This window comes from Vidua chalybeata, chromosome 10 (assembly GCF_026979565.1).
Source record: "Vidua chalybeata isolate OUT-0048 chromosome 10, bVidCha1 merged haplotype, whole genome shotgun sequence".
Classification (NCBI taxonomy): Eukaryota; Metazoa; Chordata; class Aves; order Passeriformes; family Viduidae; genus Vidua; species Vidua chalybeata.
This window is the reverse complement of record NC_071539.1, coordinates 21,266,923-21,283,634: the sequence shown is the minus strand read 5'-3', so window position 1 is coordinate 21,283,634 and position 16,712 is coordinate 21,266,923. Positions and strand designations below refer to the sequence as shown.

The 16,712-nt window shown below is 44.5% G+C and overlaps 1 protein-coding gene across 1 annotated transcript in view; it reads right to left on the bottom strand.

Annotated features, from left to right (window-relative positions):
- The window catches only part of RYK (receptor like tyrosine kinase), a 55,315-nt gene that overhangs the window by 15,333 nt on the left and 23,270 nt on the right, over nt 1-16,712 (bottom strand). The window contains exons 7-9 of the mRNA XM_053951429.1: nt 12,758-12,858; nt 9,807-9,932; nt 7,220-7,306 (exon numbers count right to left, since the gene is read on the bottom strand). Coding sequence (XP_053807404.1) covers nt 7,220-7,306; nt 9,807-9,932; nt 12,758-12,858 — 314 coding nt within the window. The remainder of the gene's footprint in view (nt 1-7,219; nt 7,307-9,806; nt 9,933-12,757; nt 12,859-16,712) is intronic.

The following is a 16,712-nucleotide window of genomic DNA, read 5'->3' as shown; positions in this document are numbered from 1 at the left end:
ACAGGAATTGAGAGTGCAGGACTAGAGCAGCTCCAGGGGATAAATGCTCCCCATATCAACACATTCTTGTTAATTACTGCTGTTTCTGCATGGCAATTAGTTAGGTAAAACTGCTCCCAAGGCAGAATTCCACCTGAGTTCAAAGAAAATGCATGCCTGAGTATTGCTTTAACCCCTCTACATGAGTCTTTGGAAGTAATTCAACGCCTGTGCTCACATCTGTTGTACAGGACAATTTTAATGCTCCTAGCAGGTAACCTTCACAACTTTCCTTCACCAGAAGGATGCTAAAGGAATGCAGTAAGTCATGATCCAACCTGCTTTTTCATAGGCAGAAAGGATATAGAAAGGAAATATAAAAAATATTTCAGCTTTAAAATTTCGAGGCCCCAGGAGCCAGACAGAGCCAAGTGGAGCATCTGATGCTTCCTCCTGCCACAGACTGAGCTCAGCACTCTCTGCTCCTGTTTGCAGCTCGGAGCTGCAGGAGGTGTTCAGGTCATCACTTCCACAAATCAACATCCCCCTGCTTTCCAAGGCAGCCCTGCATCCTACAGAATTCCAGTCTCCTGTAAAGGTAAGACATGCACTCCAAACCACAGCAGGAGGAGGTTACAGCACGGGACACCACACTTAGTCCTGATAAAATTTCCAGAGAGCAGGATTTCTCTTCCAATCCTGGTATCCAAGCATCAAGTATCAACCACATGAGTCTATTCTGCAAAGCAAGGCAGCTCACACTGACAAATCCAAGCCTAATTTTAATAGATCTTGGGATTGAGTCAACATGACACTGCTAAAATAAGGGAATGCTATTCTGGTTTTCCTACATTACAAATGCACATGCAGTTTTAAACCACAGAAAAGGGCAGAGAAAATCAGGATTTAGGGACAGTCTTAGTTCCCCGTGTAACAGTAACACCAGAATCCAGGAAGCAGCAGCAAAGAGAAGGAATTAAAAAGCTCTTTGCTCAATAATCCATTTAACTCAAAGTGAATCTGAAAGTGTTAAGTAAGTTGAAAGTGAAACTGGGAAAGAGAGACATGACTGATGTCCTGGTCCAAAGGTGAAGGGACAGCACATAATAAAACTGATGTACAAGTAGAGATTTTAACTGTATGTAAATTTAAGTGTCCTGCAGGTGAGTATCTTTTAGCACATGGAATAACAAATCTTTAAATGATGCAGTACAATACTTTGGAAATCATCGCCTCAGTATTTTCTTAAGCATATTGTACTGCTTTAGATGTCTCAGGGTATTTTCCTAAAGAACTAGGATTAAATTAAAAATGAAGTGCATTTTTTAGGCTGATATTCAAAAATTTGCTACTTATCCCAAATTCTTTAAATTCAAGTATCTTCCTTTATAGAGACACTCAAGAATTTAGCTCAGATGAGCAGTTAACTCTTGATTTATTTTTTTTGGCATAAGCTATATTCTTCAGAAACAGGATCCTGCACTCTGGTTTTGGAAGATTAAATACTTTTGAACAATTAATTAAAATACTGTATGTTTAAGGTACAACCTTAAATTTAGAACTATTTTCACAAGGCTGTGCTTTTTAAGAACAAACTGCCCAGAATAGCAAATTCCATCAATTGAAACATGACGCCTTGAGAACAACTGTGGATGCTCCAAGTTCTGGTACCTATTTCGTGTGAATAAGAAACCTTCACCCTGGTTAACACAGAGCTGCTTGTCCACATTTAAATCCCCTAAACATGCCCATTGCTTTCTCCTGCTTGGCACAGCCTGAATTCTCAGGATTTCTATTTCAACACTTCCCAACTGCATGAAGTCCTAAAAGGTCATCAATCTTGCAATCATTGAATGGTTTAGGTTGGAAGGGACCACAAAGCTCATCTCACTCCACTTCCTGCCTTGGGCAGGGACACCTTCTACTAGATCATGACGCTCCAAGCCCTGTCCAGCCTGGCCTGAGCACTCTCAGGAATGGGGCATCTCCTCTTAACTAGACTAGCAATAAATTTAAAAAATCTAAATAGTAAAATGTCAGAGGTAGCCAAGAATGCTGAAAGTCTTTTAGTGACCTGAGATGACAGAACTAAAGCATTATTAAAAGTTGGTAGAACAATAAAGTTTAAAGAGCTGACCTTTGTCAACACTGACTTTGTTTCCAGTGCTTTCCATGGATGGTTTGTTTCCAAACACTCCTTCCTCGTACATCAGAAAAATGTTAAGTGGTTAGAACACAAAATGGGAGCAGCCGGGTTATCTTGAACTGCACACTGCGTTGTTTTTACCAAAAGTGTACCTTGGCCAGAACATCCTAAATGAGTCAGGCCTCTGCACAGCTCACACTCACTTCATATGTTCCTGGAATAACACAATTCCATTTGTTTTGCTAAGAATTTTCTCCTTCACAGGAAAAGCACCATTAAACAAAGTGTTCTTTAAATCAAAGGTGAAACCTGTGTGTTTTCTTCCTCCTCTGACATCAGATGATTTAGAAGATTCCCCAGAAAGGCTGGAAGGATCTGTTAAACCCTGGCAAGAGATGTAATGCCAGCTTGGAGAAACATGCCATCAGAGACACTTCCCAAAACTGAGAGGGATTGGAAACCTCTGATTGGAAAGCGAAGCATTCCACCCTCGTAACACAATTTTTCTGTAAAACAAAAAAACACAACGAAGAAAGCAAATGCCAGCTAAGTCTCTCATCTTTCTAACGAAGAACGTGTTCAGGTTGTGTTGATCCAAAGACTCCAAAATCCCAGATATTCTAGATAACATATCCTTGCTCTTGCTGGCAATGACACACATCCTCAATCTTCATCAGTGTCTGAAGACAGAATGAAGGCGAATTTTCCACTGAAACGTCTAAGGGTGAAAGTAACTATGACTTTGAGCACCTTGCCTAGCAAATGAACACAGTGGAAGTTTAAAGTGCAAAGACAACACAACAACTATATGGCCAATATGAAGGATGTAGGACAGCCTGAACAAGTCACACCTTTTCCCCAGAGCTTGGGATCTTGGCAGTCTGAAGTTACTAGAGTTTCCAGAAAGCCAAGAGATCCATTTTCCTTTTAAGCTCTCCTTGGCACAAGGCACTGCTCATATCAGAAGGCTCAGGCACCCAGATACAGATGATACAGCATCAAAAAAACCCTTATAAACTCATCTATTTCATGAACCTGCATGTAGAAACTTTGTCACTGCCATGGGCATGTTACAACTTTCTCCCTGGAGTGAACTAAAGCTCCATGAAAGAAAAAACTCTTTTAAGGATCTGGAGTAAAACCCAGGGACGAATCCTTTAATCAGTCTTTATAAGAGATGTGGTGTTGAGGCTTCAAGAGAAGCATCTCCAATTTTTACACCTCATCAATTTAAGAGCTACAGAACAAGTAATCACTGAATCGCTTCAAAAGTACTTCAATAACTTCATGAAGTGTTCAAATGAAAGACCCCAAATTCTGTGGCGGATGAGAAACCAGTCAGATCATGCTGAACAAGCACACTCAACCTATTCAACCCCTGCACTGATACTGCCTAATCAGGCTCAAACTTGCTATTTGAGAGTCTGACCTAATAGTTCTACCCCAGCTTGAGACAACAGGGAATACAGAATATTTCAGGAAACTCTCTGGATGGGCTCTTCCACCTCTCAGGCAGGTCCAGGCTCTCTCAGTTTTTGTGTATTACTGACTCCTTTAAGAGCAGATCACTTCAGAAGGGGAACAAACACAAAGTTCAGAGAAATCAGGGATCCAGTTTTCACTCTCCTGGTTAATAGCAATGCTCTACATCTCACTAGAGCTCTGGGAAACATCAGGGAAGGAAAGTGGGAAGTTACTGCAGTCAACTGATCCTTTGGGAGCAACAATTAACCACAGGGAAAGAATATGGGGAAGAGACAAAGTGACAAGGCTGCAATCACTCTCCCTCCAGAGCAGGAAATACCCACAGATATAACTATTGCCTGATGAGGACAACAGCCACAACATTCACCTTCCCCGGCACAGGAAATGGGAAAACTGACAGCACATTCCCTCTGTCCACACTATTGGAAATAACCCCTCTTAAAAGGGTATGGATGCTGTAGTACACTGACAGCTGAAGGAGGGACACATGAAAAGAGATTCATTGTGGCAGGCACTTAGGGCAAGATTTTTCTTCGTGGATTTTCATTCAGAAACCACTCCTGGAACAGCACAACCTTGACACCCGCCCGCGTGGCACAGAGCTCTTCTCCTAACAGCCAACAAACCCAAGCTCTTAGCCCATCTGTAACACTTGCTGGGCTGGGCAGGTTCGGCCTGGAGAAGAAAATTTTCCAAGGACACCTTTCTGTGGCTTTTGGATTGTAAGAAAGACTGAAACAGACTTTTGATCACGACTTGCAGGGACAGGACAAGGGGCAACGTTTTAAACAGGAAAAGGGTAGATTTACATTTGACATAAGGAAGACAATTTTTTAAAAATTTATTTATTCTTCCCTGTGAGGTCAGACACTGGCACAGGGTGCCCAGAGAAGCTACCCCTGGATCCTTGGAAGTGTCCAAGGCCAGGTTGAACAAGGCTTGGAGCAACTTGGCCCAGTGGAAGGTGTCCCTGCCCATGGCAGGGGTGGGATGAGATGGGCTTTAAGGTCCCTTCCAACCCAAACCATTCTGGGATTCTAGGATTCTCTTGAAATTCTAGGTTTAAAGCTATAACAACTCCCCTAATGTCAGAACAGTGTCTTCAGTTTCTCAAGCTCTGATCCTGGTGAGATAAAAGAGGTGTTTTTTCTCTCAAGGAGGTTATTCTTCCTCACGGTACCTACTCGAAGAACCTCAGTTCACATTTTCTAAAGATCTGGGATACCCCCACTCCCCATTGTTTCCTGACATTTGGGCCACCACTGGACTTCATTTTATCACTTTCAGAATGCACCTCTGGGTTAAACAAGGCAGTTCTGGAGCAGCTCATACTTTTGGGAAGGGATAATTTAACTCCACAGACAAAGCCTTTATTCCTTGTCTATTTTCCATGACCCTCAGGCTTTACTGCCTTCAGCAAAGAGATACTTAAGTCAGTTTAATGGTTCTCATACCCATCAAGCTTTTATGGTCCTGCCCTGCTTCTGCTTGTGCCAGAACAGCAGTGTGTGTGTGGCCACAGAATGACTGAGATCAAGGAAAAACTCTGCTTACAAGAGATTTTTTGCAGGTTTTTTTCTTCCAACCAGATCAAATTCCCAACTTATTACAAATGTGAAAATGAAACTGTGTAACATCAGCACTGCAAATGAGCTGCTGTGAGGAGAGGGGATGTTACAGGTTCTTCTCCTTGCAAAATTCTGCTGCCCAAGCCCAAGTATCAGCAAAACCTACCCTACACTTTTTACACACAGATCTTTTTTAATGCTGGGAAATTCTCTACAGTGACCCTATGAATGCCATCACTGCCTGAGGACCATGCTCCAGTTCACTGCAGTGAATCCCTCCCTGCAAAGGGAAGAGCTTTTTCCTATAGGACGAATGTGTCACAGACACAAGCCACTGTAAGGGAGAATTATGGATTTAGGAGTGCATTGGAAGTCCCATTTTGGGAAAACAATTCAATAACAGGTCATGGGAGGCAGCTAAATAAAGATCACTTTTGATAAATGTTATGTTGTTTAATTCAATGCTATAAAAAGTAGCTCGCGTGCCAAGGGCTAAGTTTTTCAGAGCTATTATTAAATAAGAGCCAAGAAAATAAAAAAAGACAGAACTGTTTGGCAGGGAAAGGGAACAGAAGAAGGCAGAATTCAGAAAACGTTCCCAAAATACTGAAAATAAGCAAATTTCTTGGTTTTTAAATAAGAGAAGCCAGGCTGGGAGAGCCAGGGGTGTTCACGTGGAGAAGAGAAGGCTCCAGGGAGAACTTAAGAGCCCCCAAAAGGGGCTCCAGGAGAGCAGGAGAGGGACTTGGGACAAGAGATGGAGGGACAGGACATGATTTAAGCTGCCAGACAGCAGGATTAGATGGGATATTGGGAAGAAATTCTTCCCTAGGAGGGTGGGCAGGCCCTGGCACAGGTTGCCCAGAGAAGCTGTGGCTGTCCCTGGATCCCTGGCAGTGTCCAAGGCCAGGCTGGATGGGGCTTGGAGCAGCCTGGGATAGTGGAAGGTGTCCCTGCCCATGGCAGGGGGTAGAGCTCTGAGGTCCCCCCCAACCCAAACCATTCCATGATTCTATATCATGTGAGAGAAGAGCACCACACACATCTGATTGTGTCAGAAACAGACCACGGTGGCTGCTTCCTTTAAGCAAAATATTTCTTTTAAAGGTGGCAGAGAATAAATGGGTAGCAGAAAGATTCAACAACAAAATTCAGCAGCTTCCCCACCTCCCAATCAGTATCTTCAAAAATTAATAGCTAGGCAAAAAAAAAAAAAAAAAAAAAAAAAAAAAAAAAAAAAAAAAGAGTTGAAATTCTTATAGATGCTTTTTTTTTTTGCAAAAAATAATTAAAGAAGTTGTCAAATGAAAAAACAAAGGCAATGAGACACCCAACTGAAATGACAAAAATAAGTGGTAAAACAACCCCTGTACTGGGAATTTGACAAAAAAGAGAACTTGTGATGATTGCAGAGGAAGGGAGAGATGTAGGATACATTAAACATAGGGATACATGTAGGATACTTGTAATATACACATGGGATACATGTGACAGACATTTGCAATTTTTTCATCTACGCCCACCTTGCTCCTTAAGTCTGCCTATCCCCATTTCAAGGTATTTCCTGAACACAGGTGCTGCATTTGGATAAATTCAGTTCTAAATGCCAATTCTCACGCTTCAGTTGCAAAGCTTAAGGAAGGCAGAAATTATGCCCTGTTTTTTGAACAGCCATGCATTTGTAAAAGATTTTTAAGATACATTTCAGGTGTCTTTCAGGAATTTGCAGGGGACAAGGCTGTGACTGGGAAGACAATGACATGCTGGGGAAAAAAAAACAATATAATTTTTTACTTAGAAGAATAATAAACAAAAGTATTCAAGGGTGATGACTGAAGGCACTGGTGGAGAACACATGCATTTTTCTTCCATATAAGATTGCTGTTCTCTGTGGCTGAAGGAAGCATCCCAACTGCTTTTGCTTTTCATTATTTGTGTATTTTGGGGAGAAGGGGGTTGTTGTAAAGCCAGGTTTGGCACCCTCAGCCTGCAGCACAGTTCAGACACCTGCACACAAACCCGCTCCTTCATGCAAACATACCTTTAACAGTTTTGACAAAAACTTGTTTCTCTTTACTGGGGTCTTTTTCTTCTATTAGAATTCCATGGAAAATGCGCCCAAATGTGCCTAGGAACAGAACATCCAATCAGTAAAGTGTGGTTAAGAACCACTGATAACATTAGGAGTATCTTAAGCAAACAGTACCTTTCACAGCTGAAAGTGAGGAACGCCTGCAGTTAAGGTGTCTCCAAACCCTATAAAGTCACCAAGAGAGAACCCAACTGCTCTCCAGCACGAGGAGGATTCATAACTACAGGCAGCAAATGCTGAAATTTTACATAAATAAAACTTAAGGGGAAAAGCATGAGAGTGAACTAGTGATAGCAGCAGAGCCCAGTGAAATTAAATATCAAATTGATGATGGTTTATTTGTGGCACTTCAGTCAACTCCCTGCACTAAGAACTCCAGCTCCCTTTTCTCACCCACCCAGCCTGCAATTCTAAGCCAAGGCACTTCTCACAAGGACCAAGTTGTTTTGGAAACATTCACAAGGAAACAGCAATTCTGGCCAGCCAGCACACAGGGAACACTTGGAAACAGCCAGCATCACATTATTCACAAGTTTCACCTCAGCTGAAAGGTGCTGGGTTTGTTTGGGGGTCATTCAGACTCTCCAGCATTTTTCCATTCACAAGCTGTTACTGATGCTATTGCAGGAAGAGGAGCTGCTCTGAGAAGCTGGGCTGAGAACAACTGGCAACACGCAGAGAATTAATTGGCTTTTACTGCTCAGCTCGGCAACACTTTTCTGCACCAAGGTGTGCATCATCTCCAGATAGTCTATTCCAGCATAACAGCCCCTTCCCAAGGATTCCTCCTGCCTGACTAGGTTGAAAGATCTTTGACAGTATGAAATAGAGGTCTTATTTGTTTCTAAATACCTTTAACAGGGGCAGTGCAACACTTCTGTCACCTACCCTGGGGCTGCAAGGAAGCCCTGCATGAGAGGGGTCTTCAAATTGCAATTTCACTAAGCAGCAGCTGAACTCAGGAGACTCTCAGGCAACCACAACACCCTGAATTACTTAACAGCAACTAAATTCCTCCTGCCTCGGTTCTTGAAGACTTCGAGAAAGTGCCTAAATGCATATTTCCAAAATGTAAAAGCAGGTGAAGCTTATAATGAATCTATGTGAAGTTTATAATGAATCTAAGTGATGTTTATAATGAATCTGTGGCCAAGATCTGTAAAAAAGTTCCATGCATGCATTTACTTTATCAGCTTCTTCCCCTCTGAAGCTCTTTTGTTCTTCAGTGGCAGAGACTCAACACCACTATGATCCTGAACTAAAATTGGTCAGCTCTTCTATGTCCTCTGACATGTGGATGTGGCACTTGGGGACGTGGGTGAAATTGGCATTGCTGGGCGAGTGTTTGGACTCGATGACCTCAAAGGGCTTTTCTAACCTTAATGACTCTGTGCTTAACTTTTGAAGGTTCTGACTCAAAGTAACAGCTGGAGGCTAAGAAACAAGATCCCAGGATTAACTGGGTCCAAACTGCATTCAACAGCTCCTTCTGCCTCATCTGGCAGAACAGGGCAGCTCTGCCACCAAACATCTGAGGCGTTGCTGGGGCACTGAGTCACTTCTAGTCATGGGTGACTCCCAACATCCCAGCCCCAGGCAGCCCCGAGGAGCACAAAGCACATCCCACATGCCAAGGAATGTTTTTGCAGAGCTCACACTGGAAGTGAGCACGGAGCTGCCACCCCAGAGGTTCAGAGGCACACACTGAACAAGAATGGAAACATCCTCCACTGCTGCTTAGACTAATATAAAGCACTCTGCCTCCAAAGGATGATTATCTCCAATCTCCAGCTTCAGGAAGTTTGATTTCTCACGGAACAGAGACTTGAAATTGCAGCAGTAAAGGTGAATGACAAAGAAAACTAAATATTTAAGCCTATTTTTCAAATTCAGTATCAACAAGAATCAATTAATGTTGTGCATGAACACTTTCAAAGTGCACAGTAAACAAAGAGTGAACAATTCAGGAACTGGATGATCCTTGTGGTCCTTCCAACTCAGGATATTCCATGAAAACAACCAGGTAGTCTCTGAATCTTTTATATCAGCACTGTAAATGTTGCATCTGCCAATTGGATTTCCAAAGCAAAGTTATCAAACTGAGACACCAAATTTGGACAACTGAAGTTTTTTTGGGCTTTGGGTTGGTTTTGCTTTGATTTTTCTGCTGTTAAGAGCAGCTCTCCTGTAGGAACTCCCAAAAGTGAGTTACCTTGGTACTGAGAGCCTGGAGTGATTACCCTTCCCCTCAGTCACCCATCATTTCAGGGAGCAGGTTATTAAGACAGACAAGCTCAATGACTTACTGAGCACACCTGGGCACTCCCCCAGCCCAATTAATTCTGGAAGCTGCTTTCCCCACCCCCACGCCCTAAATGCAAACATAACTCATCATTCCTCCCATCCACCAAAGCTACAAAGAACAGAAACGTCATCTGTGAATGATTTCAGAAAGTCTGTAAATAAATATCCATCTATTTGTATTTATATATCTACAGCATGTTGTAGGAATGAAGTGTCTGAGTGCTGCAAATACCTTCTTGGAGCACGTCTTTGAGGGTGATCCTCTCCCTGGAGATGGCTATGTCCTTCACTTTGGCTTTGGCCTCCATAAGAGTGACACTTCTCAGATCATTCTTCTCTATCCGTAATGTGGGATAACCTGAGGAGCCAGCAGAGCCAAACAATCCAACATAAATACCCTTGGAATGAGAACAGGCATAGGGCTTCACCTCTGACCACCTATGGCTCCACACACAAGGGAGCAGCTCCATCTTAAATAGATGATATATCCATTTTAAAAAGATGACTGTATTTAGCAATGAAAAACACAAGAATAATCATCTGCAGGGAAAGAAATGACACAGGAATTCTCTGTAGTGTCATGCATTTATTATTAACTCCGGGTGAAGCAAACTCCTGTACTGAAGGCGATCAACACTGCACTGCCCTCAGGAGGAGGAAATCGACTGTTGGAAAACTCGGAGCTGGGAAGATGCCTTACCCCAGCAGGACATTAACAAACTACCAGTGCCCTCTTCTGGCACTTCCAGACATCTGGATACAACAGGAGAGTCAGAAAGCCTGGAATATTTTTGTACATGTGTATGAATTATTAAAGAAATCTAGAGAATTACTCTGATAATACTTTCTTCAAAATTTAAATGTTACTGAAAGCAAAATTATGCGACTGTGAAATGACCAAGAATGTCAATCCTGATTTTTTCCCACATCCAACCTTTTCTCTTCTTCTCCTAATTTTCACCATTTCCAGTGCTACTGGGGGTGTCCCAAAGCAGGTAAGAGACACTGTGAGGCAAGGGCTGCCCCCAGCAAACAGGTGCCACCACACTGGGCAGGGTGAGGAGGGTTGAAGCACCACCCTGGGCTTGGTCCCCTGCCTGTGGCCAGAGGATTCTGGGGGACAACATTCCAACAACTGGAACTCAGCCAAATTCACCTGAGTCACTTGGAAAGCCAAACAAAAAAACTGAGGTTGACAGGACATCAGCAGCTCAGCCTGAGGTGGGATAAGACACTGAGGGGCTGGAGCATGTCCAGGGAAGGGAATGGAGCTGGATTTGGGGCTGGAGCACCAGGAGAGGCTGGGGGAGCTGGGAAAGGGGCTCAGCCTGGAGAAAAGGAGGCTCAGGGGGGACCTTGTGGCTCTGCACAACTCCCTGACAGGAGGGGGAGCTGGGGATGGTTGGGCTCTGCTCCCAGGGAACAGGGACAGGATTAGAGGGAATGGACTCAAGTTGCACCAGGGGAGGTTCAGATTGGGCATGAGGGAAAATTCCATTTCCCAAAGCCTTGTCCAGCCCTGGCCCAGCTGCCCAGCTGGTGGAGACCCCACCCCTGGAGAGAGTTAAAAGCCATGTGGCACTTGGGGACATGGGGGGCCTCGGCAGTGCTGAGGGAACAGTTGAATTTGATTATCTGGGAGGGCTTTTCCAACCCAAATGATTCTGTGATTCTAAAAGATGGAAAATAAAAAGGCTGGGGAGGGACTCAGGTGACAAGAGGGAAACCAGCTCTAGGATAATTTGCAGGATAAGGTCTCTTCCAAACACTGTGAAAAGGATTTTTTTTAACATTTCATATATTACATTTTTACAAGCCTGTTTTTTAAATGAATGCTTATACCAAATACATTTTGAAGGCAGCTTTTAGCAAGGGAAAGGTGAACTCAGATGACAAATAAGATTTTGGGGTTTTTTTTGGTGGTTTTTTTTTTTTTTTTTTTGGGACAACCCAGGACAGGGAGATACAGTACAATTTAGAAGTGAGCCCCAAATCTCTCCCAGAGGTGCAGTTCAGCCTCAGGTAAACAGCTGCTTCCACACATGGGGAGGGGAAAAGGAGGGCTCAGAGTAAAGATGACCTTTGAGGACAATGGGAGAGACTTTGGGGTCTTATTAGTGCGTTTAAAAAGAAAACCCCATGGGTGTCCCTATACTGGCCACCTTCCCTCCAGCTGCAACAGCCCCTTCCCTGGAGCAGGGCTGGCTGGGATAGCCCTCCACCAGACAATAATTTGAGGAGTAAAATTTTCACAGGTAACAAATACGCCATTAACTACAGAATTAACTCGGAACACATCTGAGAGCACTTGGTTTGCTCAACCTGGAGGAAACTGAGAGACTTGATCCCAGTCTCCAGCTCCTCACAAGGGACAGCTCTGGGCTCTTCCCTCTGTGACCAGGGACAGGAGGACCCCAGGGAACAGCTGGAGCTGTGCCAGGGAGGTTTAGGTTGGATATCAGGAAAGGTTCTTCCCCCAGAGGGTGCTGGGCACTGCCCAGGCTCCCCAGGGAATGGGCACAGCCCCGAGGCTGCCAGAGCTCCAGGAGAGTTTGGAAAACGTTCTCAGGGATGCCCAGGGTGGGATTGTTGGGGTGTCTGTGCAGGGCCAGGAGCTGGATTGATGATCCCTGTGGGTCCCTTCCAGCTGGGATATTCTGTGATTCTGTGGTATCAGTTATCAGGTCAGTATCTAAACTGCTGCCACCCCTCTTTTCCTCTCACTGCTCTCTTCAGCTATTTTGTATCACTTCAAGCAAAGCTGTAAGCAACAGGAGATGACAAGAATAACAAAACCATCGGGATTCGTGCACATGGCATCACCTGCTTTAGTAACTGATCCCAGGGCTGCGTGGATACATCCTGTTCTCTCTCCTCTGCTTGGGCTGCACGAGGCAGGCTCTTCCCAGTGTAAAACACAGATACCTCACAGCTACTGGTGAAGTCTGGCTGGCTGACTGCTCTGGGAGCAGGGAGAACAACCCCCGGGACAAACACAGTCTCATGCTCATACCACTCACATCCCCCCCAAACTCACTCCTGACTATGGCGTGGCTGGATCAAACACACACTGTGTGAATTCAAGAAGCAAAGTGACAGAGTCAGAGAATGATTGATGTTCTTCTCTTGCACTTGCCACCAAAGCAGCGTGGCAGGAGGCTCTGTGCTTAGATTAACACTTACTGGTTACTGGCGTGGCGTTGTTGGGCGTGTCAGCCCGCAGGTACTGCGTCGTCTGCGTGGAGGGCTGCGACAGCCCCTGCGAGCTGCTGCTGTCACTGATGCTGTGGGGAAGCAAAAATGCAGATCAACATCGCTGCTTGCCACTCCAACACATTCCAAATTAACTTGTCGAGGTCAGAACCAGGAGATTTTCCAGGCAAGACTTGAAAAGAGCAGAGTTTTGAAGTCCCTCACACATGAGAATGTATTTCAGGTGGCTCAAAATCTTGGCACTAAGCATGAATGGCTTCCTCCTATTTGCTTTCCAGAACTTGCTCTATCTTCTGGGACTTCTCCCCACTTCGGAATAATCAAAGTGACAAAACATTCCTTGCCAGAACCATCCTGTCATACCAAGAACGACTCTTGTATTCCAGGAAAGATTTGCACACATTTCTCTCATGGCACTGATGTCCCACTCAGACGAGGGCTCTATTTTACAGCCCAAACTGCCCTACCCTACTTTGTCACTCCCCTCCCTAGGGGTGCCTGTTGCCCCTTCCAGTACCTCCTAAAATGTGCTTTTTGAGATGCTTTCTTTGGGCAGAAGGACTAGGGGTCCACAGAGTATCCCTGAAACAGGTAAACCACAGCCTAAACCACAGCAGGCTGACTTCTGTCTTATTTTCACAGTCAAAATCCTACAAAAAGGGCTTTTGCAGCTGTAGTGGACCAAAACCCCTGTTAGCAGGTCAGATGGCAGGGCCAGAAGATTTTTTTGTAGTTCTTCCCCTCCAAACACATACAAACGTCCCCCTTTTGATCCAACTTCAAGTTTTCCACTGCTAACTGTATTGGGAGGACAAAGAGGATATTAGTTTGGGATACAACCTCTGCTTTGCCAAATAATCAACATTTAAGGTTTCTTGGGCAGGACCAGTCACCCCTGTAGGATTGTCAGACATGGCTGGTGATGCCCTCCAGGCCCACTGCTACCTTTGAAGCCAGGCTTCCTTTAAAAACCAGAAATCCAAGTCCACTCTTCCACATTATAGCACAATCATGGATGAACACACTGAATTTTTTATTTGGAATGGAATTTACTGAATCTCACAACACAAACTTACTCATTTATAGCTGGCCTCAATCACTCCCTGGAACTTTTTTTTTTTTTTTTTAAGTTATTCCCACATTCCCTGTCTTCCAGGTGCAGGGCTCCAGCACAGCATTTAGCAGGAGCCTAAAAGCCACAGATGCTGGTCTAGCTCCTCCCCTTTAACTCCCTTCAGATTTTCTGAATGACTATTCTTTGGTGCTGGCAATTACTGCTTATTTGAACTGCTCCCACTATTGCATCCACGAGCTGCCTCAGTATGATCCACTCTGCAGCGAGCTCCCCAGGAAGGAGAGTCTTGGCATGGTCACCACATCAAACACCAAAGCACAACTTGCATTTCCTTTTCTTGCTCTGGCTGGAAACTCCTTTTGTAACCTGATCACCCACTAGCCCTGCGGATTCCTTTGGCTGGAGGCAAGTGTGAGGAAGGAATTATTCTTTGAATGCCTGTTGCAAGATTGAAAAACTCTTTTGGGTTGGCTTCATTCTGGTTTTTAGGTTTAACTCACTTCCCGAGCTTCCTCACTTGCATATTCTGTCAGCTATTTGAACGATGCCTTCTTGCTTTAATGACTCCCATTATCCTGCTGTTAAACCATGCCAGCTTTCCTTGGCACTTTTCCAGTGCCTTTGCTGGGAGGTTTGCAGCATTTGCTGTGGACTTCCAATACAATGTTCCTAAATAATCCATGTGCAGCCTGTAAACTCGACTTGAGCTTCCAGTTAACAACCCTCCTCGGTTTTATTTAGTTCTGGGGGTTGAAATTAAGAGCACCAGTGGGTTTTCCAGACTCTGTTGTTCCTGGGAGGTCGTAAAGCCTAATGACATTGTCATATTCCATTCAGGAACCTTTTACAAAAACAGTTTGAGATTATTATTCACAACCAAATCAGGAATTCTTGCTTCCCTCGGTGAGTTTGTTCAAAACAAACCCCACACCTCCTGATTTTCAGGAACATTTTGCTTCTGTTACACCTTTACTCTGGCACTGCCTGAGCAACAGCTTTTACACAGCAGCACATCCACAGTTCTGCCAGGTCAGGCACCTTCAGGCTCAAAAAATAAGTCATCACATGGTTCTTGAAGAGCTAAACCCCAGGAGCTGCACAAACTTCCTAAAATCATTCAATGGTCTGGGTTGAAAGAGACCTCAAAGATCATCTCATTCCAAACTCTTTCCACAAACAGGGAAAGCCCCCTGAATTTATCAGAATTTGTCAGTAGGATATACAGTGATTCAGAGCAAATTATTTACACCTGCAAACCACAAAGGACTAACATTAGATGGATTTTTAGCTTTATCTCCACAGAAAGTAAATTGTTTTTTTAGGATTTTTACCTTGTATCTCCACAGAAACCCAGTGCAATGGAGTACAGGGGAGGACATCTGATCACACTCCTGGGCTGGACACCTCAAAACCTCACACAGACAACACTATCCCATACTAAAAATAGAATGTTCTTCCTTTCTGAATTAAAGCAAGCTGCACATCCTTTAACACCTTCAGCTGATTAAAACCCCTCCATCAGACAACCAGGCACAAAGGAACTGAGGAAGGCTGACAAGTTCATTTGGTTACAACTGAGAAACCACAACTGCTCAGTGCAGTGGCACTGCCAAAGCCACATGGGCTGGGGACACCAGGGGAGGGAACGGCAGGGAGAAAACTGAAAGGAACAGATGAATGGATAAAGAGGAGGATGAAAAAGATAAAGCTACTCCATGAGGCTGCAGGCAGCACAGAAGCAGTTCAAGACATCCTTTAGTTCAAGATATCCTTTCACAGCGGTGACCACCCACAGGCTGTTTTCCAAAGGATCCAGTTTCACACTGCCTGCTCCTGAACAGTTGCATCTGATGCAGGCTGTTCACACAGCCTCAGTCCACCTGCTTTTCCAGCCTCCCTTCTCCTCAGTGTTTAATCCCCACTCCAGTGCCCTTGGACTCGTGTTACAACTCCATTTTCCATGCATGTGCTACATTTCTTCTGGATTGGAAATATATTTGAGAGAACCCAACATTGCCAGTTTTATAACCAAGCAGTTGTAATGTTCAGACTGTACCCTAAGGCTGAACTGAATACTGGAAAATCGATCAAAGTAGGGAAAACTGAAATTCACTCTCCTGCAGGTGCCAGTAAAACCCAAATGTTTTCATCCAATCACATAAAAGCATTCAATGGTTTGGGTGGGAAGGGACCTTAAAGCCCATCCAGTCCCACCCCCTGCCAGGGGCAGGGACACCTTCCACTAGCCCAGACTGCTCCAAGCCCTGTCCAACCTGGCCTTGGACACTTCCAGGCATCCAGGGGCAGCCACAGCTGCTCTGGGCAACCTCTGCCAGGGCCTCCCCACCCTCCCAGGGAAGAATTTCTTCCCAATATCCCATCTAAGGTAAAATAAAGGTAAAAACTCTCTGGCAGTGGAAAGCCATTCTGCCTTGTCTTGGCATTCCAGGCCCCTTTCCAGGAGCCCCTTTAGGCACTGAAAAGGGCTCTAAGGTCTCTCTGGAACCTTCTCTTCTCCAGTATGAACACCCTCAGCTCTCCCAGCCTGCCTTTCCAGTATGCCCAAGTCAATTTTTCCTTCAACCCTGACCATCCTTGCAGATCTGATTCTGTCTGAATCTTTCCACTCTTCACAAATATTCTGGCAAAACCTGAACAATCCTTCCACCTCATAAACAGCAGAGCACCTGCAACTGCTGCCTTTCTGCAGCACAGCTCTCACCTCAACCCCACACAGGCAGTATCTGCTACAGCTTGCCACTGAGAGCAGAAGTTGCAAACTACCACAGAGTGCTCATTTTGAGACTGAACTCCCACTAATCTGCGTAAATATGTCCCAAAACCACACTG